We start from the raw sequence: 25,984 nt of genomic DNA, 5'->3' as shown, positions 1-25,984 counted from the left end.
ACATCACTATGTACAAGTTGCAATTTCGTCGACACAAATCCTTATGCTCTTGAAATTGTGGTTTGATACAAATTCGTGTATGTTCCAGCATACTCTTTTCCCAGTGAAAAGAACACGAGCGTTCCTTGAACACCATCACATTCCTTTTAACTTTATTGAAAACAGTACGCACTGCAAGCCAATTTGCTTGTGCCTCATCAGCCATGAAACCTGCAAACTCTGCACTCTTAGATCCACATTATTGCTGCAACCTTTCATTCATCAAAGTCCAAAATAAAACCTGTGCATTTGTATTCTCCACCTTGAACTCACCTACTGCAATTGTAAGCAATTCTCTAACAAAAGGGTGATAAACATGTGCACTCATTGTGGTCCAGCCACTTGTCGTGTGCACATGATCAAAGTGGACAAATTGTTTCTCTAATGGTCCACCTGGCCTCATTTGGTTAACCAAGTCGATCCCACTTCCAGGACCCACAGAGGACATCTTAAATACATGAGGCTCCACATTGCTTGCCAACTGGTTTGGAAATAAGAGGCTATGAAAGAAAGGATATCGCCTATTTGTTTTCTCCTTAAGATCCAGTAATGCTTCGAGCCCAAGAACCGATCCCTTCACATTTTGACGGGCAATATCCATGGATCTCTGAATCCTAATCAAATACCAAAAGTCACCATTGCAACATGTGAGTTTCAAAAAAATGTAAACAAAGTTTAGACCTAACCTTTTTCTTTGTACAAGTGGTGTAACTCTTTCCAGAAGCTGCTCGACCCCCAAATCTCCCATATCAAGAGTGATATCAGTGTCATCAAAGAGCATGTCCATAATTATATCTTGAGCTACACCTGTCTCAACCTTTTTACACTTTGCATATAGGTCATGGGAAGCTCTATCTTGCACCAAAGTATGCACAAAAGTCTCATTTGTTTTTGACACCCCAACTGCCACCACTGGATGCTTGTGACTACCTTGATGTATGACACATCTTGTTGCAGTAGTTCTATCTGTAGGGTAGCAATAATAAATAGAAGACTCACACACAGCCAAGCATTCCGGTAAAGTAGAGCAATGTCGACAAACTAAAGTGCCGGTTTCAGAACTTAAAAACCCAATTCTGGGCACCTGTTTAAGTTTTCCCTTCCATTGAGATTGATTGCTTCCCTTCGTCTGCTCATAATAAGGGCACTCCACATTACAACATCTTAGATGCCCCCCACAAGAACTACGCCTAACAACACCATCAAAACATTCCTTTATACATGTGTTATACTCCACCCACACATGACCATCATATCTTTGCTCCATCCCAGCCATTGGCTTACCTTGTGGTGCAATAGGAGCTCAAAAACAATATCCCCATCGTACTGTGATGGAAGTTCATCAACTTTCCTAACTTCAGATGCATTCATTAAAGCATTGAGAAGGGTGTCGTTAACAGGCAATCGTCTAATCAGAGACAAGATACTGAGAACTTTATTTTCTATGGGTGTCCCTAAACTAGATAGATAGGGTTCAAGGATTGATGGAGTTCCCAAACAAGAAAAAGGGATTTTGTATTGATGAGAATATATGCCCACCGTCATCTCTACCATGTACAACATCCTTGGAATGTAAAGATAAAGTAAACACAGTGCATTCCCTTGGCAGTAAGTTTAAATGCATAAACACCATCAGCTAGCTTGATCCTAGGCACTACACTGCTTTGATTCTCCATGGATAAGTTATTAGTACCTAAGGAGAAGTACTCTTGAAGCTCTCTCTGTGTCAAAATAACATCTTTTGAATCAAAACGGACGGATAAAATTTTCAAAAAGCCAAAGCAAAGAATATCAATAACGTGCACCATTCTGCTTGCGAGATGGAGCTATTGACAAATGTCTGAAAATATATCAAGAAGGCCAACATCATTCTCCCTTTTCGAGATATGAGTACTGATATTTTCCAGATATGATTGCATTTAAAACCGAATATTTGCACCACTAGTATATGTCTTTTTCAAATAACTGAAGAATGATTACGATGCATTTAATGACTATATCTCCACTATACTCTTGTACAATCAATTCATAGCATTTCAATGCATAATATATAAATAAAAATAAATACATATATAAATATTACGTAATATATAAATAATACATAATATATACCAATCTCTATTTATATATTATGTATTATTTATATATTATGTATTTATCGTCTCCAGCTCTGCCTCCGCCAAGCCTCCAGCTCTTGAGGGTCTTCGTTTGCTGCAATTTTGCTCGACAAAAGCGAAAGTTACCTGCACTGCCACGAAGGTTACCTGCACTGCCGCAGACGTTTCCAGGTGAGCTGCGGCCCCTTCCTTCCCTTAGCACTCCCCTTAGTCCCTTGCCACCAAGGGCAAGAAAGCCCATACGCTGGCATATGGGCTTTCTTGCCCTTGGTGGCAAGGGGCTAAGGAGATATGGTTCTTAGAAGATGTAGCGTGGGGCTTCAGACTACGAGTGCGAGGAGACAGGGGCTGCGAGTGCGCCTGGTTGTTTGCCTGTCCTGAGCTTACCCCTGCAATGAAAGCCTTGGTGAAGTCTGCATATAAGGCCAGCCCATGGCTCGGAACTGGGTTCGCAGAGGGCCTGCCCCTTGAGCCAGAGAAGAGCCGAGAACCCATCTTCAAAAGCTGCAGGAAGGCGGTGCTCTGGGGCGAGCCGATAGCCCACAGAAACAACAATTGCGTGTATTTTAGTTGCAAGCTCATTGCACAGGCTGTGGCAAACAGGGCTTGCATAGCTTAAGGACACAAAGCCACCACCATGGGGTATGTCTAGCAAGCCCGGGATGCTTGTCTCGTGCTCAAGCTCAAAGACACTAGTCTCTTCCAACTCGGCCATCGCATAATATACGTGATGTAGGCGCAGGGCCTTAGCTCCTTCCCACCAAGGGGGCAAGAAAGCCCATACGCTAGCGTATGGACTTTCTTGCCCTTGGTGGCGAGGGGCTAAGGAGATATGGTTGTTAGAAGATGTATCGTGGGGCTTCAGACACTGCGGGTGCGAGGAGGCAGGGGCTGCGAGTGCGCCTGGTTGTTTGCGTGTCCAGCGTGGGGGTCCTTCAGACTACGAGAGCGAGAAGATGTAGCGTGGGGGTCCCTTAGACTACGAGTGCGCCTGTTTGAGATTGCATGTGTGGGTCTTAGCTCCTTCCCACCAAGGGCAAGAAAACCCATACGCCAGCATATGGGCTTTCTTGCCCTTGGTGGGAAGGAGCTAAGACCCACACATCCTAGGCAATGGGTCAAATTATATTGGAAAAGGCAGTAAAATCTCCCCCAGATCTCAAAGTATACTGGTATCTGCAAATGTAATGCTCTTCCATCTCGGCCTCCGTAGAACAAAGTCTACAGTTCCTGTCCGCCCCTCACAATGCACTCTACTCTCCCCGTCTCCACTCTGAGGTGGTGAGATAAGACCTGGATCTGCCCCGTATAGCGATCTGCATGGCTAATCATATTGACTGAGGGATTAGTGAAGCTAGAGAAGTACAAGGCTGTTACATGTGGGCTGCCCAACCACCTACTCAATCTAGTTTTTTCCAGATGGTCTGCCCAACTGTCCAGTTTTGTCCGTGGGTCTTAGCTCCTTCCCACCAAGGGCAAGAAAGCCCATACGCCAGCGTATGGGATTTCTTACCTTCCCTGTGCGCTACCATTGCATGCATCACCGAGCTCCATAAAGTCACCCAAGCCCATCATGGAGCGACCAAAAGAGCACATCATGAGTTCATTATCATCAAAGGCCTGCATCAAGATGCACCGAAGGCTGCAGAGGATGCTCTTCTCCGCACATAGTTGGCTACCATCCCCACATTGCAAGAGCAACTCGGAGATGTTGAGGCATGTGCAGCCTAGCCTCCATCCACTCCCTCGGCTCCCTCCTCCACCACATTAGAGTAGAAGGTGGATGCCTTAATGGACACAACATCTCTCTCTTGTTGATGTAAGTGAAGAGTTTGATGTTCATACTCATTGTGGGTTGCCTCATCTATTTACTAGCAACAAAAACCACGCGGATATTCAATGTCTAGTTTCAATTTTACTTGCAAATTTATGCATTGGCCAAGCACAAAATAGAAGCACAAAATACTAAGGGCATGGTTTCCTTATTGCCACCAAGGGCAAGAAAGCCCATACGCCAGCGTATGGGCTTTCTTGCCCTTGGTGGCAAGTTGCTAAGGCCACAGACAATGAGACCTTAGCCCCTTGCCACTAATCTTATGATAGGTAAATTTATTAGGAATGAGTAGAGGAGTTTAGGATGCTTGCCACAATGACAATGATCTTGATTACCTCATGGCCATTTTGTGGCCATGACATGATCTTAATTTTTTGAAATGTTAGGGAATAATCATGCCTCCACGAAAGAGACAACAAGCAAAAAAACATAGGGAGTTTGGGTCTCTTACAGTAAGATTTTACATTCAATTGTTGCAGCTTTGATTTCTTAATATTTCCGTGTGAACTAATGATTTAGAATTCAGTCAACGAGCAAGGAGAAAGGAGTGTGTGCATCTAGTCCTACAGCAGATGAGAGTGGCGGCGATGATTTCTCTCCTATCCAGGTTCTTGTTTATATGCTTTTCTAGGGAATATTTTATATTGCTTATATTGAGTTTGCCAGTTTCTAAGTTCTATGTTTCAAATGTTGTTTGTTTTGTGTTTGATTAATGTCTTCCTAGGTTTCTAAAAGAAGACATAAAGAACAAGTATTGTCTCAACCCGCTAGGAGCAGCACTATGCAGTCCATGTGTAGTGAGAAAGAAGAGCAAGGGGAAAATGAGGTGGTGGAAATTATGAAAGGTGGAGATGTATTGGCTAAATGCAAGGTTTTAGATGTTTCAAGGTACCCACCCATTCCCCTTTGTAGGATGTTTCCATACCCTAGGGTTCGAGGTTTGAGAAGCGACACTTCGCTACTCAAAATAGCCTTAGAGGGTGAAACTTACTGTCCAGAGAAGGGTATTTTCATTGTCTCTGTTGTCTCCCCTTGTGGTGTTGCAATTCCGGTGACAAGTGAGATGAGGGCTTCATGGGATGCCCACTGGCAAGCTATAGATAAAGAGTTTGAGAATGAGTTGAGAACCAAGAAGGGGTTGTCTTTTCTTTCCAATAAAATGTTCTATGTGTGGGAGGGGACCATCGCACAGTGGCTTGGATGGAGCTCACATTAGGACTTCAATGGAAGGCTTCTTGGGCCCTTTTATTTGGCAGTTTAAGGAGTCAAACTTTTTCTCTTAAGAAGAAACGTTTTCTAATTAGAAGCTTCAAAACGGCTACTTTATTCGAATTTGAATTTTGGAGGAAAAATGGAATTTAAAATCTAGCAGCCAAAACCATATCATGTAACATATCTATGGAAAGCTCTTGATGCGTAGATCACGGATCTATAATCTCCGCTCAAATCGGAGCTTGTATGTAGAAGTTATGGAGGTCCAAAAATTGTAAAATTGCCTCCCCCCCTTTTTGGGGAAAAAAGTGCACCCTTTGACCACTCTTACACCTCTCTTACAAACCCAACATTTCAGTCCACATGGCAACCCCCCATTTGGTTATTCCTTAATCACCTTGATTAGGCTTGGACAAATTAAAGGGCCCAAGAAGACCCCATTCACTTCCTAATGTTATAGAGAAATATAAAGATGATAAAGAATGGCATTTGAGGGTCTTTAGCACTGTTGTTGATCCAACTAGACTCAGTGAAGTCTCCTTGCTTGCTGGCTTTCTTCGTATGAATGAGTAAGTTCCTCTCAAAACACAATGCGCATGTGATCCTTCTCATTAAATGCATTTGTATTAAATTTTTATTTTTTTGAAAGCTTGAATGAGCATGCAATCATAGTCACAAATTTGAAGGATACATTGGTCAATGTTGCAAATATTTGTGAGTGTGACATTAAATCCTATTTGCGAGAGCAACCTGCTAATGTGGCTAAAACCTTGGAAGCCAAAAAGAAGCTTGAATCAAAGACTTCACCCCCATGATATCCGCTGGCTAGAGAGGATTTGGCCCAGCTTGTTTACCAGGTAGATATATATTTGGGCTCTTTCTTGTTATGAGAGGATTAGAAAGTATGGTATGTAATGATTTCCCCAAAATTTTGTAGGTTGAGTTTCAAAAGGAAGTAAGGACCAAAGTAGTTGAAGTGACAAAAGGTCTAAGTGCGGAGGAGAGGGCTTTAAAAGAAAAGGAGATCTCCACTGAGTTGTGACGAAAGTACACTGATCGTATGCAAAAAGTATTGCAATGTTTAATTTGTTTAAAATTATTATTGTTGTGTTTGTCTCCTACTAATATGAAATGGTTTTGGTATATTTATTAGGTTTTGAGTATTATTAATCCATCCCTTGGCAAGGAATGGAGAGAAACTTTGTTTTCTCTTCAATTTGTGAGCTGGAGATTGTGCGTAGATTCATAGTTGAGGACTTAGCCTTCATGGATGAGGTTACGATTGAGGGTATTGCCGTAGAGGTATTTGACATGGTTATTGTACACTTAGTTTTCTTGGTGCTTTGTTGTTCTTGATTAGTTTGTGACATGTCTCTATTTTTTGTCATTATTGTGCGACAGATGGATGCCTTCTACTTGTACATGCTACGACGTCGAGGCTACATGGCCTCTTTACGTCTTCAGGAGAGTGCCACATTACGACATGATCCTGAGTCCGCCAAACAAGCTGCTGCCACTCCAAGCCCATGCCGAATATGATCCTCCGACACCTTGTTCCACAATGGAACACCGTCTCGTCCATGCCGCAGAGTCCATGGGAAGATCCACGAGCACAAAGTCAGCAACCCATGCCACCGTCTTTTCCTTTTTCTTATACTCCACCCCCAATTTATTGTTTTCAGAAAAAAATGTATGGATCTTTGCATAATCCTCATTCCTAATAGAGGATGCAAAATCCTTACCCATAGAAATATAATCTCCACATCCAAATGAAAAGATAGAGCGATCCAAAGAAGCCCCCCCTTGTATGGACAAGAGTGGCACATATTCTTTTTGGGATGGTGGTCTAGGACGTGAGGATGGACCTAAATAATCACGACAAGCATAATGAATGAACAACAAGCATAACATACAAAACAATCGACTTGCGTATATCCATAAAAAGAAGTATACCACTATGAAAGCTACCATGCATACCAACATCGAGTGGTGGTGAATTGTCATCAACAAAAATTTCACGATCTAAAACAAAACAAACAAAGAAACATAAATCTTTATTTTACAAGGAAGGTATATAAAGTATTCAACATAGATAGCTAGCCTTCTCTAAGTTGCCTGAGACATGAATACGCAAAGTGAAATAAGCAAAAGTCACATGTACTCTGTGTCTCACTAATGTGAGCTTGCTTGCCCTTTTGAGCTTGCTTGCCTCTTTGAGCATGCTCACCCCTTTGCGCTTCCTTGCCCCTTATTTAATCACCTTCAAAACCACTTCTTTGTTAGAATAAAGCTTAAGGAAAGAGAGGAGACAGTTGTGGAAGCCACTTTACCTTGACTCAGACATCCACCACTTGCACCCTTTCCCTTTGATTTTTGCCATTCCTCAAACTTAGCTTTCTCACTTGGCAATACATGGGGCGAGGGCATGTCAATCCACCAAGGGCATGTCTCAATCTCAAAGTGAGAGAGCAATCATATTCTCCCCATACATAGTGGACTCTTTGTTAGTGATATCCACCCATGTTTTACAAGCCTTGGGCAAATCAACAAGCAGCTTGAGGTCTCTCAAGTGCAAAAAATACCTGGAATATTCAAAGATAATTTATCCAAGCCAACACAAACTACACACTGCAATGTCAAACAAAAGGCATTAAAATAGAAAACCAACCGATAGAGCAACCGACAAGCGGCTACATCAAGATGGGACTGAATAGGTTGACCCTCTTTTTTTTAAACTTTTCTTTAGCACCAATTTTCTTAATGTTTTTTAATGCTCAATTACGAGTCAAAAAGTTTAGGAAGTTTAATGGATGATTAAGCTCATGGTAATTAGGTCAAGTATGCTCTCTAATTAGGGATTTATTCTCTTCAATTTGTACGGGACATGAGGGATTTAATCATCCTCATGATTTTTGCCTTTGTTAGTCAAAATTGTAACAAGATTATGAGCTTAGTGATTGTGTTGTTTCATTAAATTGGTTTACGACTAATTATCATGCTTAATTTGATGCTTCATGCTAAGCCAATTAGGCTTATGATGCCATGAGTAATTGATTAAGATCTAGATTAAGATTAATTATTAATTTATGATTTAGTTACACGACTAATTGTCTTGGCTATCAAGTATGGTGTTTAAATGATCCTTTATTAAAGGGATTGATTTGCATTCTTGATTTAAAACTAGAAACCAATTGCATTCTTGATTTAAAACTAGAAACCAAGGTTTCTAAACTAGAAACCTCGATCAGAAACCTTGGTCTTCATTCATCTATAAAAGGTTATGCTTATTCATCTACAAGAAGGGCTATGCTTATTCATGGTGTCCTTCTTGATTTAAAACTAGAAACCTTAGTCTTCATGGATCATTTAAAGGGGTTGATTTGCATTCTTGATTTAAAACTAGAAACCTTGGTCTTCTTTCATCTGTAAGGCTTACCCTTATTCATCTATAAGGGTCATGCTTATTCATCTATAAGAAGGGTTATGCTTATTCATCTATCTTAAGTTGCATAATAAAGAAGGGTTTGAAGGAGTGGAAATGATGATGACCAAGAGTTGATAATGTTGGTTTTCCTATTTAGCGGTTGTTCTTTGTGCGAGTTATAATAATGCCTATTGAAGGATATCCAATACATCATTAAATGACCATGCCAATCTTGAGTATATAGAGACCTGCCCTTTTTTGAACTGCTCTCATCTTCATGATAAACTACCCACCTGCCCTTTTTTTGAACTACTCTATGTTCATAATAAACTAGCCACCTGCCCTTTTTTTGAGTTATTGTGACCTTATCTAATTCTATATTCTTTTGCTCGAATTTTATTGGGGTGAGTTCCTCTACAATGAATATCTTTGTATCCTTAAATTTGTTCAATTATTTTAGGATCCCAATCTTATCATTCTTGTAATAATATGAGAGAGAGAGAGAGAGAGAGAGGAGTTTTGGGAACAAGAAGCGGGGCTTGAATCATTTATGTTAATAACTAAGGAGCCGTGTCATGACATTATAGTTGGAAGTGATTAAAGTAGGCCAAGTGGCCAAACCCAAGATGCATCGCGAAGGATTTTCGTGTTGATTAAGACTCCTTAAGTAGCTACGCGTGTTAATGAAAAAACCTAACATCGAGACGGATCTCCGAACATGAAATCCTTCATTACCCAAAAAAGCTAGGCGTCATTTTATGATCCCTTCTGAGTCGGAGCCCTATATTTAAAATTAACCCTTCCAAGAGATTGCTAGCTGTTAATACCATTTCTTCATAGAGATCAACTTCAATATGGGCCTATTCAACTGGCACTAGATCCTCCCGTAGTTATTGATTTTTTATGGCACCTATAGGTGGTTCAGGGGCGCGGAAAAGCACCAAGAGCGGGTTCAGGGGCGCGGAAAAGCACCAAGGGGGGTTTTGAACCCAAGACCTTTGGGTCCTGAGCTATCACCTCATTGGTAGCTTGTGACACATCTTGTAGAGATTGTGAAGTGAGTATTTCTACCACCAAGTCCCCTAGACACCTCGAGTTAGAGGCAACACCCAATGTTTTATTTCTTCTTAAAGGAAAAGATAACTATCATGAGGTAAGCTTACACTATTCTAGATGTCAAGAATCTCTTGGATCCAAGAGCTGGGTATTATAATATGTGCAGAGGGAAATGCTTGTGGCTAACTGAAGACGGGGGAGGGGGGGGAGAAGGAGCATAACTCTGCACTCTCTTTGTAACAAGAGCGCGCGCGCACACATCCATGGTCACTATCCACATTGGTACCCAAGAACGCACACATCCATGGTCACTATCCACATTGGTACCCAAGCAAGCAATGGCTTTAGCCCATTCATTACCTAAGCGAGTTGCTGGATCTCTGTATGGAACACACACACACACACACACACGTGCGCGCGTGCGCGCATCCCTGGTAACTATCCACATTGGCTCCCAGAATGCAATGGCTTATAGCTAAACCATTCATTACCTTTAAAGATGAGTCTAAAGCGAGTTGCTGGATCTCTCAATGGAACACTAACCTAAGAATATCCTTCCCTTGCTTTCTCGTGTTGGTTGCTAGTGTAATTGTCATTGATATACTCGGCAGCTTTTGATGGAGCTTATGTGATACCATACTTATTTGCATCTCTTCACCTGTTCAAGAAAGTATCTCTCTTCCCTTCAGCTAGCTTTCTGCAAGAGGCAAGAATGCCAGCTACACCCATAAACAAGAATATAAAGGGGCTTGCAAAGCATGGTGGTAAGAACCAAATATGGTTCCAGTGTGACCTCCATTTGATTTTGTGTATATATAAGAACCAATGAAGCCGATATGGACAAATTCCAAGTAGCTAAAAGCTCATGGATGCTTTTGCTCCAGGTAACTAAAAGCTCATATCTTCTGGTACAGTCATTTGTAAAAGCTGAAGACTGTAAAAACAAAAAGCTTCCTTCAGCATTCATGGATTACACGCTCATAGTTAAAAAGCAGCTTCACTTAAACACTCCACAGACTGCCACTACAGTGATCTCATGCAAGATCCGGAAGCCTACCTGGCGGACATTACAGCCATGCCCAGAAAGACTGCAGCAACAGCTTTGCGATGGCCAGCATATTCAAATGCTAATGGAAGCATTTCATGAAGTGTTAGGAAAGCCATAACTCCTCCAACTGCCATCAAGACCATTATTTATGATAAGTGATTTCAAGCAAGAATCTCACAGAAAAAGCAAGAAAAGACCACTCAGGCCTAGCTCTGTCAGTATATATACTCACCTGCAGCAAGCAGTCCTTCCAAGGTCTCCGTTGACAAGCTGCTTGGAAAAAGGTAAGCTAGAGACAAGCAAATACATCGGCAAATCAGAAGGCATAAATTTAAACACAGTCTTAATTGCTAAATGAAAAGTTCTAGATACCATTTATTTTCATAAACAGGCATAATCAAGAAATAATTATCTACTTTAACCACTTGTTCAGTTTAGTTAAGTTCATCATCTTACCTACGAGTATCACCCCAAGCGGCTCTGCAAAGCCCGACAGTGTGGCGTATTTGAAAGCTTGCCACTTACTGTCAGCAATAAGCAAAGCATTTAAAGATCACCTGATTGCATGGATTCTCACACCAAAAACATCTCGAACCAGGTTAACATTTAAGCAGCCACTGTATATACCTTTCTGTTGCATAATAGACAGGTAATGCCACTGCAATACCCTGTACATACAAAGCATTATGAGAAAGCAATTTCCACATTTTTCTAACTATGAAAATGCACCCATCACCCTACTAGTTACCCCACTTATAAGTTTCAAGCATTCCAACAGTAACAGAACAGATCAAACAATAGTTGCGAGGAAGAAATGGAAATGGCAACTGTTTAACGATTCGGCCTTCTTAAATGAAGTACATCAATCCTTGTTTGTCTAGATCCTCGTTTGTCTAGATCCTTGTTCTTTATGAAAAGTCTCTTAACCTAGCCTTTTTAAGGACTTCCTAGACTTTGCTTTTGGGATACACCCTCTTCTTGATTAGAGTGCTCTTAACCTTTTGAGTTAAAGGTTATTTAAGAAGTTCTCTCTAAAAATCTTCTTTTTCTGAGAGAGATGGATTAAGCTAAGCATATTTGATATCAACTAGATTTTTTTGAGCTAATCCTAAAATTTTAACTTATTCTTATGCTTAATCCTACTTGCTATGCACATAGTTCAATGTACCTCTTAATCTAACCCTAAATAATTTCTAAAAAATTAAGTTATTTATCCTATCTTACCCAAGGCTCAAGCTCATAATTTTAGAATATCCAATTTCTCTAAATGTTTTATTCTTAGACTAAAATTTTAACATAAGGTAATTAAACCTAAGCTAATATTTATGGTGAATTAATATTCTCTTTCTAAGAGTATAAACAAAGAATATTTCTTTCTCAAAGATTAATTGAATCTCTCATTCTAGATCAATTCCAAGTCTTTTTTTTTTCCATGAAAAGATCCTTTCATTAGTTATAAAAAGAAAAAAGCCCAATGGGCTACAAACCCTCTCCTGCTCATAAGAAGGCAGAGCAGAGATCCAATCAAGGCAGCTAGGGAGACTCTCCCTAGGTGCAGAAAAGTACAAATAACTGAGAGGCTATATCATACAATAGGAGGGGGGAAAATCCAAACAAGTGGCCTATAGTGCCAGCGGGGGGTACCCGCGTGTAGAGTATAGAAAGGGCCGCTACGCCAAGTGGTGTGGAAGGCCTAGCGTCGCAAGATCGCTCGATCCGAGTCGCCCCGGATGCGGTCATACTGGCCTCGCAGGGTGTGAATCAACTCCTGGCAGATAGCCCGAACAGTCTCTGCTGGTGGCTCCAGTCTCCCCTCAAAGGCCCTGAAACAACGGGCTCTCCAGGTGAACCATATGGTGAGGCTGCTGAGGAGCTCCCATCGTAAATCCCTCTCCTGTGTCCAGCCGGCTATCGAGAAATCCGGTGAAGGAACAAGGCGAGGTTGGCCCCCAATGAATCTGATGGCCTGGCTGGCCTGCTCCGTCTTGTATCCCAGAGCTAGCCCTGACGAAGTCGACCAAGCAGCGGCTCCCCACGTATACATTCCCTCTGGAGAGAGGGGGGCCAAAATGCGCAGAATCCTCAACCAAATCTGTTGTGCCTGTGGACAGTCCCATAGGCAATGTCGCTGTGTCTCCAATGGGTGGCCGCATCGGACGTAGGCCGGCGGAAGGCCACTGTAGACAAGCCAGGTGCCAACTGCAGAGCCCCTGTGGGCAACCAGCCACTGGAAAGCCGAGATCCTGCGTGCCTGTCTGCTAGCCCAGAGCCTGGTCCAAAAATCCTCCAGGAACTCCTGTGAGAGTCCCTGTAGTTGCCAATGCTCCGATGCAGCTGGAGAGACCGTCCTCCTCGCAATCAAAATATGCCTCCCCAACCGAACAGTGTACTTGGAAAAGGTGATCTTTGTGGCCTCGGGGGACGCATAAGGATCATGCCACTCGTACTCGCCACGGTCCCACTGGAGCCGGGCCAAGGGACACACAACATATGCCCATATGCACCAATCAAAGTCCACATCTGCAGGGTTTGGATCAATATGCCACTTCCGAGAAGCGGCGACCACTACCCGTATCCTCTGAAAGATGCACTCTGCAACCAAAGGCGACTCCGCCTCCACTCTGTGCAAGCTCTGACAGCAATCAGGATCTCCAACTGTGTAAAGGCCCCCATCCACCGTGGGGCCGCTGGCTCAAAAGGCGTGAACCACTCCTCAGTGAGATCCTCCTGAATGTCATTCCTCATAATCAGCCCCCCTCTGAAGTGACTCAGCCTCTCCGGCTGGATCTCCTCCGGGAGACTGCAAAAGGCCTGCCAATCTCCAAAACTGCGTGCTGGGCCTGCCACCAATGGTCCCCAGGCTAGACGAGGCCGAGAACCCAGCATATGACCCTACTCTATGCGTACCGCGGGGCTCCAGATGAGCGGCTGTCTAGCCCGCTCCTCCTCACAAGTGGGAGGTCTCTGAGAAATCCCCGGTCTCAACAACTCCCAAGCTCGCAGGATACTCAAGGCAAATCTGTCCTCCCATCCTCTACTGAGGCCTGTCCTCCTCATCTCTGTGATGATCCACCGTATCTCTGGTGCCCAAGTGCCCCCTGCTGGGGGAGCTCTAGCTTGCAGCCGCCGCTGAAAAAGAAGCTCCTTCCAAGGCTCAGCGCCTGGAAGCAGCCCCCCGAACAATAAGCTTCCCCAACAAGGCTCTACTCTGATCAGCTGGATCTATAATGCCCAAGCCCCCCTGGCCAGCGGAAGAGTAATAACTGCCCAAGCAACCTTAGCCCGAGCCGATTGACCATCCCACCCAGACCAAAGAAAGTTCCTGATCAGCCTCTGTACCTGGCTGACGCAAGAGCTCAAGAAAATCCAACAAGACGTGATATACCACATAGTCGCTAAAAGCACCTGATTTGTCACCACCACCCTCCCAGCCAAGGAAAGCCGAGCTGTACTCCAATATAAAAGCTTCTTCCAAATGCTCAGAAGAAGCGGGGCAATCTGCTGCTCAGGTGACAAATCAAGTCCAATCTGGCATCCCAGATACCGCACTGCTGTGCCAGGAGGAATCCATCTAAAACCCGGGTTTGGGCTCCATGCCGGAGCGGGCGCGCTACTGATCCAAAAAGCCACTGTCTTCCGCCAATTGATCAATGCTCCCGAAGCCACACCAAAAACCTGTAGAGATTGCTCTGCCCTCTGTAGATTGGCCTCCTGGCCATGCAAAAACAATCCCGTTGTGAGGTGAAAAAAAGAAAGAAGAACCACTGCCTCTATAGCCCTTCACCTCCCAAACTTGGAAACACAAACACGAACGGAGGCACCACCAGCCACCGGCTGGAACACTTTCACACTGTTCACCACCCACCCACGCCAGACAGACAGCACAAAACAGGGGCACCATAGACCAAGATAAACACCCAGCAATATATTCCCAGTCACAACACTTCATACAAGCTTCTCCCGACACAGAAGCCTTACTCACACAAACTTACAAACACTCAGGCCTGGATTTACTGCCGAGGATATACTACATCCTCAATCACCGCGAACCTCTCACCTGCGTGCTGTGCCAATCACACCGGAAAGAACCCGGCCACACTCACTCTTCAGAAGGCGCCCCACCAGCTAACCCTCAACTCTCTCTGCAGCCCATCACTTCTGTGTGTGTCACCAGCAGAGCAGCTACCCAATCTCTCTCTCTCTCTCTCTCTCTCTCTCTCTCTCTCTCTCTCTCTCTCTCTCTCTCTCTCTCTCTCTCTCTCTCTCTCTCTCTCTCTCTCTCTCTGCTGATCCTCTACCAGCCTCACAACAAACCCAAGCACCACCTGCCCTTGAACCCCTTCTCTTTGACGTGCTATCAGCCCCACCAGCCTCTGCACGATCCTTTTTACGGCCACACGTGCCCTCTTCACTGCTCCCTCTTTGCCACCCTGTCTTCAGCACCTACCTATTGTTCCACATCCGGCTTCGCCTGCACTTGTCCACACCTCAAAGGCGGCCTCCCAAAAGCTCTGCGCCAGCCTGTCCCGCTGCTCCAGTCATTGCCCTTCAGCACGCTTCCCTCTGCTATCCCCAGCTCTGCCGGCTTCAGCTGCAGCCACGTAGGCGGCTCTCCTTCTCACACCTGTGGCTGCTTCTCTCCAGGCGTCTTCGCGCCAACCTTGCGTCTCCACGCTCACCCTTACCAGCCCACACGTCAGCGCCTTTTTGCCTGCGCACTCACCAAGGACCCTGCATCCATGCCGTCAGCCAGTCAGCTGCGCTACCATACCATCCGTCGCCAGCCACTGTCTTCAAAGCGGCTGCACCAACCTCGCCTCACACGGTTGCCACGGGGGCTCCAACCACCGCCAACACCTCACCAGGGACGACCTCCTCTCGGCACCAGCAGCTGCTGCTTCTTTCCAGGACGACCACTCCCTGTTTCGTCCACACCGAATCCCAGAGCCCCCACCTTCTACAAGGTGGCACACCTTTTTAACCCGCCGACTCCCACGCTTCTGCAGCTTCGCCAACTTTCCAGAGCAACCTGCTGGCAGCAGCGCTAAGCTCCACGTAGCTTTGCTTTTTTGCCACTTCAATATTATTATTTTTTATTTTGCCTAAAAGATGGCCACATCAATGCTTTCACACCATGCTCTTGCATACGTCCTTTCACCTATAAATTGCCCATGCTTTCATGCCTTCAAATACAACCTGGTGCCCATTGTTTCTTTTGGACGCGCACACATTTCAAGCGGCCGAACAGCTGAAACCACCTGCAGCAGCTGACCTCACTCCGGACAGGCCTGCAACAAGCCCAAAACCAAACCGTCCACCTTGTACACCTGTAAACACATTCCAAGCCAAACTGTTCACACATGCCATGCATCCATATGTACACAAGCCCAAAACATCTCTCAGAAAAACGCCTGACATACTTTGCAAACCCCCCCATCTGCTAGAGCATTCATGCTCAGCAGCAAAAAGATAAAGTCCAATAGCTATCCACCAGGATCAAAAGGAAACAGCTCCAACTCACCATCCCATTCCCCAGCATCCGTGAAACACAACGGCTGCATCACTACATACCAAATATCAACCATATGAGCCACATATTCATTCACGTCCACTTCACCCATCATAAACCTCCTTGTCTTCAAAACCTGTGGCATTACAGCATCTAGCATCCCATCCATCAACACCAATGAAGGCCAGGTTCCAACATTTTGACCTTTCTGCACACAAAAATCCAGATCCTTTTCAACAGCAGTGTCCACAAGCACTTCCAGCTCTTGTAATTCAGGCATCTCTTCACAACCATACAGCTCAGCTGGTTCAGAACCCTTGTCATCCATACACTTTGCCTTTAGCATTTCAGCAACAAAGAAGCCTTTGTTACACTCTCAACCATATCTGCATCCATGTCCATCTCTGGCTCCTGTTCATCAAGGCTAGCAACTTCCCACATATCATCCTCAAGCACAATACTCACATCACAACGCTCTTCATCAGCCAAGTCTACATGCATACCTTCTTGAGTGTTGCCAACCCCCCTGGTATCATCGTCCAAAGACTCCCCAGCACATAATGCATCAAATGGAAAAACATCCATACCATTCATTGCAGGTATCATACCACCATCAAGCTGTCCGAGAAAATCCAGGATAATAGGATCTTCCTCCATACTCTCCACATCCGCATCACAAACCGTCTTCACTTCACCACAAGTCTCTACCCCATCCTCCTCCCTTGCAGAATCTGACAAAGAATCATCTTCAAAGCATTCTGTGTCCAGCTCCTCTTCCTTCTTATCATCAGCCAATCCCAAGGCATCATCCTCTTTGCTTCCATGTGCATGCATATCATCCAGATCCAAATGATCTCCAATAGAGCCTTCCAAATCACTGTCATGTACAGCCATGATATCCAAATCCAAAGAAGAATCCACTGGCAACTCCTCATCTGTAAAAGTCTTTAAAGCAGGTGAAGGTGGATGAAAAGCAGGATGAGGAATCTGGGTCAAGGTTTGCACCTGTATTGGCCTTTGAGGTTCATGTATAATCAAACTTTGCATAGGATTCTTATCCACCTCAACCAAATTTACCTGCATATCCCTTGCAGACACAACACCTTCATACGGATAAATACCCATCTCCATCTGCTTCAAAATCTTGCCTTCCTTTTCCCTAGCAACCCTAAATGCATCATCAAATGACTTGGGATTCTTCAACTCAACCCTGACCTTCAAATGGGGTAGCAAACCATCAATAAACAAGCTCTTCTTCACAAACATAGGAGGAATTCCCTGCTTCAATGTCATACACCACTTACTCCACAAACATGTAAATACCTTCACAAAATCATCCAGTGATTGCCCATGGACCTGCTTCAAGATGCTCAACTCCTGCCAAAGCACACTAGAATCCTCCGCTTGCTGAAAATGCTCCAAAAGTCCTTCTTTCAACCTGTCTAAGGTCAAAACACCATGTAGCTCACCTGCCGCATCCTATGCTTCAAAATCCTTAAGCCAGCTTCGGGCATCTCCCTTCAAAAAAATCCTTATCAGCTTCAAAACCTGCTCTTCATCTGTCACATGATTGCTAATGCATGCCAACTCCATCTGCTCCAAAAAGTCACACACATCTTCACCCTTCCTGCCATGAAATTCAGGACCACATCCTGAAAACCTGTAACAATCCCTGAGCTCTCCTCAGTGGGGGCACCAGAAGAATGTGAGGTGAAAAAAAGAAAGAAGAACCACTGCCTCTATAGCCCTTCACCTCCCAAACTTGGAAACACAAACACGAACGGAGACACCACCAGCCACCGGCTGGAACACTTTCACACTGTTCACCACCCACCCACGCCAGACAGACAGCACAAAACAGGGGCACCATAGACCAAGATAAACACCCAACAATATATTCCCAGTCACAACACTTCATACAAGCTTCTCCCGACACAGAAGCCTTACTCACACAAACTTACAAACACTCAGGCTTGGATTTACTGCCGAGGATATACCACATCCTCAATCAGCGCGAACCTCTCGCCTGCGTGCTGTGCCAATCACACCAGAAAGAACCCGGCCACTCTCACTCTTCAGAAGGCGCCCCACCAGCTAACCCTCAACTCTCTCTGCAGCCCATCACTTCTATGTGTGTCACCAGCAGCAACTACCCAATCTCTCTCTCTCTCTCTCTCTCTCTCTCTCTCTCTCTCTCTCTCTCTCTCTGTGTGTGCTGATCCTCTGCCAGCCTCACAACAAACCCAAGCACCACTTGCCCCTTGAACCCCTTCTCTTTGACGTGCTATCAGCCCCACCAGCCTCTGCACGATCCTTTTTACGGCCACAGGTGCCCTCTTCACTGCTCCCTCTTTGCCACCCTACCTTCAGCACCTACCTGTGCTTCCACATCCGGCTTCGCCTGCACTTGTCCACACCTCAAAGGCGGCCTCCCAAAAGCTCTGCGCCAGCCTGTCCCGCTGCTCCAGTCATTGCCCTTTAGCACGCTTCCCTCTGCTATCACCAGCTCTGCCGACTTCAGCTGCAGCCACGTAGGCGGCTCCCCTTCTCACACTTGCGGCTGCTTCTCTCCAGGCATCTTCGCGCCAACCTTGTGTCTCCACGCTCACCCTTACCAGCCCACACGTCAGCGCCTTTTTGCCTGCACACTCACCAAGGACCCTGCATCCACGCCATCAGCCAGTCAGCTGCGCTACCATACCATCCGTCCCCAGCAACTGTCTTCAGAGCGGCTGCACCAACCTCGCCTCACACGGTTGCCACGGGGGCTCCAACCACCGCCAACACCTCTAACCAGGGACCTTCTCCTCTCGCCGCCAACGGCTGCTGCTTCTCTCCAGGGCGACCAATCCCTGTTTCGTCCACACCGAATCCCAGAGCCCCCACCTTCTACAAGGCGGCACACCTTTTCAACCCGCTGACTCCCACGCTTCTGCAGCTTCGCCAACTTTCCAGAGCAACCTGCTGGCAGCAGCGCTAAGCTCCACGTAGTTTTGCTTTTTTGCCACTTCAATATTATTATTTTTTATTTTGCCTAAAAGATGGCCACATCAATGCTTTCACACCATGCTCTTGCATACGTCCTTTCACCTATAAATTGCCCATGCTTTCATGCCTTCGAATACAACCTAGTGCCCATTGTTTCTTTTGGACGCGCACACATTTCAAGCGGCCGAACAGCTGAAACCACCTGCAGCTAACCTCACTCCGGACACGCCTGCAACAAGCCCAAAACCAAACCGTCCACCCTGTACACCTGTAAACACATTCCAAGCCAAACTCTTCACACATGCCATGCATCCATATGTACACAAGCCCAAAACATCTCTCAGAAAAACGCCTGACATACTTTGCCAACCCTCCCATCTGCTAGAGCATTCATGCTCAAGCAAAGAGGATGATGCCTTGGGATTGGCTGATGATAAGAAGGAAGAGGAGCTGGACACAGAATGCTTTGAAGATGATTCTTTGTCAGATTCTGCAAGGGAGGAGGATGGGGTAGAGACTTGTGGTGAAGTGAAGACGGTTTGTGATGCGGATGTGGAGAGTATGGAGGAAGATCCTATTATCCTGGATTTTCTCGGACAGCTTGATGGTGGTATGATACCTGCAATGAATGGTATGGATGTTTTTCCATTTGATGCATTATGTGCTGGGGAGTCTTTGGACGATGATACCAGGGGGGTTGGCAACACTCAAGAAGGTATGCATGTAGACTTGGCTGATGAAGAGCGTTGTGATGTGAGTATTGTGCTTGAGGATGATATGTGGGAAGTTGCTAGCCTTGATGAACAGGAGCCAGAGATGGACATGGATGCAGATATGGTTGAGAGTGTAACAAAGGCTTCTTTGTTGCTGAAATGCTAAAGGCAAAGTGTATGGATGACAAGGGTTCTGAACCAGCTGAGCTGTATGGTTGTGAAGAGATGCCTGAATTACAAGAGCTGGAAGTGCTTGTGGACACTGCTGTTGAAAAGGATCTGGATTTTTGTGTGCAGAAAGGTCAAAATGTTGGAACCTGGCCTTCATTGGTGTTGATGGATGGGATGCTAGATGCTGTAATGCCACAGGTTTTGAAGGCAAGGAGGTTTGTGATGGGTGAAGTGGACGTGAATGATTTTGTGGCTCATATGGTTGATATTTGGTATGTAGTGATGCAGCCGTTGTGTTTCACGGATGCTGGGGAATGGGATGGTGAGTTGGAGCTGTTTCCTTTTGATCCTGGTGGATAGCTATTGGACTTTATCTTTTTGCTGCCATGTGCATGCATATCATCTAGATCCAAATGATCTCCAATAGAGCCTGTCACAAATCCCTATATTCTAGGGACATGCGGATGCGTGTCAGGCCTACAAACATGCGGATGCATGTATGTATTATACCTGGGCATGTGTATGGATCATATGAGTGGATGCATATGAGTCCAAGGACATGGCAGCACATTTGTGGACTTTCGGGCGGTGCCCGTGTGGATTCCGGCCATGCACACATGGTGTGTTATGATGGCAGGCGGAATATTTTCAAGTACAAGAATGATGATAGGTGGTTCTCCAAGTTTACATGTGCACAATGCATAAATGATGCATGCCATAACTTTATTTTACTTTGTGTGACATTGTCTTGCTGCCTGGACAATGCTTGTTATTTTGGCTTGTGAAGTCCGAGGGACCGGGGACGCCCGGACACCTTGTGGACACGTGTGTGCACTCCTGTTTGGGCCTAAAACTGTGGGCTTATGGGTGTAAGTGCGTCCACACTCAATTTACAGCTTACTTCATTTACTACTAAGGTTTATTGGTTTGCAGGTCCACACTCATTAATAAGTGGCCGGACAACTTATAATGCGTTCGTCGCATTTGGTTGGACCAAAATTAATGAAGTCCGGACAGCTTATGGCCATTTCCCATTTGGTTGGACCTAAACTTATACAAACAGGACAAATGGAGCACTATGGGCTGGACACCTACCTGGACACCTTATGGGGACACATGTCAGCCAGTATGTGTACCCACCAAGCCCCTTAGGTGGCACTGGAAAAAGGCGCCTCCCTCAAGAGGCCTTTTGGGCTGTTTTATTCATGATTCAACACATTGTAGAGCTGGTTGGAGCTTTGGGAGTTGCTACAGGGCTGGTTGCTTGCTTCCCGGACTCACACAAGCTTGGACAACGATCCCCACACTCTTCTAAAGGGTTGGTTGGTAAATTTCAGACCTGCAATTTCTGGTTATTGCGAGTTTTGGGCTGGTTACAGGTGTCCAAAGTCAACTTGGACAGTACAGGACAGCTCTAGGGATCTCCACAGGGCTGTAGGACCCTTTACAGGTGGATTTCTCGCGATAGAAAGTTGCTGTTTTGGACTGGTTATTGCACAAAACAGGCCGGACAGCAATGGAATATGTGAGCATGGATGTGTCTCAAGGATTCCTGGTATAACAGGTGCTTAGGGCAAGCATTGGGGACACTTGCTCGCGGAGAACACAGGTTTCTGGATCAGTTTCTCGCGTGGAAACAAGGCTTAAAGATCCATTTACATCTTGTGCAGGGCGGAGTACCTGTGAGGATTGTGATACTCTTGTGCAGGGCGGATGTACCTGTGAAGAGGCTTGTGCAGGGCGGATGTACCTGTGTGTAGGGCGGATGTACCTACAGATTCTCTTGTTTGAAATGTATTCATTCATGATGTATTTGGAAGAATCAGGTGCAGGCTGGTGGTGAATCCCCAGGCACCCGTAATCTTGTACTTTGCAGACTCTTTTGGTAATATAACCTAAAGGGGGGGGGGGGTCAGCCTATCATCGGCCCCTTTATGTGGTGTACTGTCATTTTCAGCTTTGTGGTTGTAATGCTCAAGTGTTAAGTGCTCAGAATCTTGTTCACATTTATACGATTCCAATACACGCATCCGCCTCCCGTTACATTGGTATCAGAGCTCAGTTTTTCCCCTCATTGGAAAACGGTCTGAGGCTTGGAATCATAAGTGGTGACCTGATTTGAGTTTCATGGACAGCCACATTTTTGACAGTGTGGAGAACACACAGGACCGTGAACTTCATGGTACAAGGGATGCAAGAGATGCTGCAGGCAATGATGTCTATGGAGATGCAGGTACTCATGACACTATGCATTTTGATTTGGAATCTTTGAGGCGTCAAGTGCGACGCTATAGGGCTGAAACCGAAGAGCTTAGGTCATTGAAAAATGACCCGGATGTACAAAGGGTGTTGGCTGCGAAGGCAAAGACTTCGGTCCATGAAGTCACTTTTGAAGCAATTGCAAAGGAAATCGATGTTGAGAAACCCCGAGAGCTTGCACTTGCATACCTAATGGTTAAGGGTGATGTATACACTGAAGCAGATGGTAGTTTGGCTTTCAAGAAGCCACCCCTCATGGCTGCCCGTGATGATGCACATGATGCACAACAAGCAGGAAGAGCACAGCAAGTGCCAAATGCTGAAAGGACAAGAGTCCCTGGTGCTAGGCTTGATGCAGGTCAAGAGAAGAGTAAGGATGAGGGATCCTCTACTCATTCCCGCTTTGCTCCAAGAAGACATATCCGTTCTCGTGTTGAGCTTTCCACTCATTTGGAGAGTGTGGCTCAAGAGAGAACGAAGAGGGATCGTGAATCTTCATCGCGGCATCATCATCATGCAGATGAACAGGATGTATATAGGGATGCATATAGAAGGAAGAAGCCTCGAGAGTTCAAGTCCGGTGACAAGGATGTAAAGTTTGAAAACTTTCAGGGACGGATGGACTCTACCAAAGCACTTGCTTTCATTAGACAGTTTAAGATAGCTTTTTGCAATGAAGACTTTTCGGAAAAGTCTATGCTCAGGCATGTGGGAATGCATCTCAAGGATACGGCAAGTGATTGGTGGCTTGCAAAAATACTTGATGGAAGTGCTGCCCCAACTTGGTCTTCTTTCAAAATTCAGTTTTATGATCAATTCTTACCACCAAACTTTGCAAAGGATGTACGCAAGGAGTGGGATTGGCTGTCCCAAGATGAGGGAGAGTCCGTTGCTTCATACATAGCAAAGTTTTGGAAAGTCCTTCTCAAGGTTACTCCCTTCATGAAGATTGGAGAGGACGAGAAGAAGAGAAAGTTTGAATCGGGGCTCCATCACATCATCCAACAAAGCTTGGGAGTGTACCCAAATAAGACCATACAAGAGCTTATACACTCAACCATGATTGCGGAGAACTTGCACATAAAAGCACCCACAAATAAGCCATTTGCAGGTCAAAACAAGAGCAAATTCAGGGCTGGTTATGACCAGAAAAAGGGTGGACAGCCACCTAAGAATGCTCCCAAAGATGGCCGAGATGCAAAGAATGACTCCGAAAAGAAGCCGGGGGGTAAACGCCACAATTTTGGGCTCTCAAAACAGCAATTGGAAGAGTACAGGAAGGCTGGAAAATGCTTTAAGTGTGGCAGTAAAGATCATATATATCCTAAATGCCCACAGAATCCTAAGAATGCTGAGCCTAATGTGGAAAAGCCTCTTGTGAATGTTGTACCCGATGTGCAGGGTAATACAGGGCATGAGCCCAAGAGTAGAGTCATATGCAAGGCTTGGGGCAAATTTTTGAGGGCAAACAGGTTGATGTAACTCCGGTCATTGGTAAGCTCCGTGTACATATACAGGACTACCTCGACCATGAGAGCTTTTTAGTGGCTCCTCTTACAGGTTGTGATGTTTTGTTGGGGATGCCCTAGCATCACCGTTTAGAGCCTATTAAGGCTTACAAAGAGAAGAAAATCAGCTTTGTACATAGAGGCCGTGAGCACTCTATAGATGCTGGTACTACTGGAAGTACCATACCTCTTGTAAGCCATGTACAAATTAATAAGGCAATAAAGAAATCAGCTTGTTCTTACTTGGTTTTTGTACGTGATACCATTGAACATTCTAGTGTTGATGTTAGTACATTAGATCAAGACAAGCTTAACTTTTTGAATGAGTTCAAAGATTCTTTTTCGAATGCTTTGCCAGCAAGGTTGCCACCAGAGAGGCCGGAAGATCATTGTATAGATCTAATTCCCGGTAGCTCTCCACCTAATAGGCCACCATACAGGGTGAGTGCTAGTCAACAAGAAGAGATTATGGCACAGGTGAATGAACTTTTGGAAAAGGGTTTGATTCGGCCTAGTTCCTCGCCATATTGCTCGCCGGTACTTCTTGTTCAAAAGAAGGATGGTACTTACAGGATGTGTGTTGATTACCGTGCCCTCAATAAGATAACCATTAAGAATCAGTTTCCCATTCCGCGCATTGATGACATCTTGGACAAGCTTGAAGGTTCGGCATGTTTCAGCCGAATAGACCTCAAGAGTGGGTATCATCAAGTGAGAGTGGCACCTCAAGATGTACACAAGACTGCATTTAGGACAGCCTTTGGTCTTTATGAGTTTTTGGTGGTGCCTTTTGGCCTTACAAATGCACCCACTACCTTCAACAGGATGATGGACAGGGTGTTCAGAAAGCATAGAAAGTTCACAGGTATATTCTTTGATGACATTATTGTATTCTCAAAGAATGAAGCCCAACATCGTGAGCACCTGGCTATTGTGTTTAAAGAGCTTAAAGAAAATCAGCTCTACATAAATGCAAAAAAGAGTGAATTCTTCCTCCCAGAGATTCACTATCTTGGTCACATTGTATCAAAGGATGGTGTGCGCATGGATCCCGCAAAGATACAAGCCATGCAAGAATGGCCAAAGCTGAAATCAGTCCATGAAGTGAGGAGCTTCCTTGGTTTATGTGCTTACTACAGGAGGTTCGTCAAGCATTTTGCTTTCATTGCCGCTCCGTTACATGACTTAACGAAGAAGAAAGCAATCTTTAAATGGACACAAGAAGAGAGAGATGCCTTTCAAAAGTTGAAGAGTGCAATCATCTCGGGACCGGTACTCATTATTCCGGATTTGCACAAACCTTTTGTGGTGGAATGTGATGCATGTGGGGACTACTTAGGGGCTGTTTTGAACCAAGAAGGACATGCCATTGCCTATGAGAGCATATGCTTGCAACATGCAAAGCTTCACTTACAGGTTTATGAGAAGGAGTTGTTGGCTGTAATTCATGCCCTTACTATTTGGAAACACTATCTTTTAGGGGCTGATTTTATGGTCAAAACTGATCATCAAAGTTTGAGATACTTTTTGACTCAAAGTAAGCTCTCAGAGAAGCATATGAGATGGGCAAATTTCCTCTCAATGTTTCATTTTCAGATTTTACATACTCCAGGGAAAAAGAATGTGGTGGCAGATGCCTTATCTAGACAACCACAGGTTCATGCTATTACAGTTGCATACCATGAGGACTTATCGGATATGCGTGATACTTATCATCTGGATGAGGATTTTGCACATGTATGGGCTGATTTGCAAGAGGGTATTGCTATCCCATCTTATGTCATAAGAGATGGATATCTCATGATGCAAAATCGTATGTGTGTGGTAAAGAACCTTCGCCATAAGGTTATGGATGAGTGCCATGCTCCTCCATATGGAGGTAAAGAACCTTCGCCATAAGGTTATGGATGAGTGCCATGCTCCTCTATATGCAGGTCATAGAGGCATTTTGGCCACAGCACAAGCTTTGGAGAGGTATTTCTTTTGGCCAGATATTCGCAAGGATATTGAAGCATATGTACGTGAATGTATGGTATGTCAAAAGGTCAAGTTTGATCGACATAAAACACCTGGATTGCTTCAACCTTTGCCTATACCAAATGAACC

General features: G+C 44.9%; 1 protein-coding gene across 4 annotated transcripts in view; it reads right to left on the bottom strand.

Annotated features, from left to right (window-relative positions):
- Positions 1-9,725: 9,725 nt before the first annotated feature.
- The window catches only part of LOC147631876 (ZIP metal ion transporter family), an 84,048-nt gene continuing 67,789 nt past the window's right edge, over positions 9,726-25,984 (bottom strand). For all 4 annotated transcript variants that reach the window (XM_086808432.1, XM_086808431.1, XM_086808430.1 and 1 more), the window contains 5 exons: positions 11,358-11,398; positions 11,187-11,254; positions 10,963-11,019; positions 10,740-10,857; positions 9,726-10,616 (listed from right to left, as the gene is read on the bottom strand). In XM_086808432.1, coding sequence (XP_086664558.1) covers positions 10,571-10,616; positions 10,740-10,857; positions 10,963-11,019; positions 11,187-11,254; positions 11,358-11,398 — 330 coding nt within the window. In that variant the 3' untranslated portion in view covers positions 9,726-10,570. The remainder of the gene's footprint in view (positions 10,617-10,739; positions 10,858-10,962; positions 11,020-11,186; positions 11,255-11,357; positions 11,399-25,984) is intronic.

This window comes from Cibotium barometz, chromosome 14 (assembly GCF_041138505.1).
Source record: "Cibotium barometz isolate CiBa-2024 chromosome 14, ASM4113850v1, whole genome shotgun sequence".
Classification (NCBI taxonomy): Eukaryota; Viridiplantae; Streptophyta; class Polypodiopsida; order Cyatheales; family Cibotiaceae; genus Cibotium; species Cibotium barometz.
Note: the sequence above shows the minus strand (reverse complement) of the source record. Positions and strands in the feature narration are given on the sequence as shown.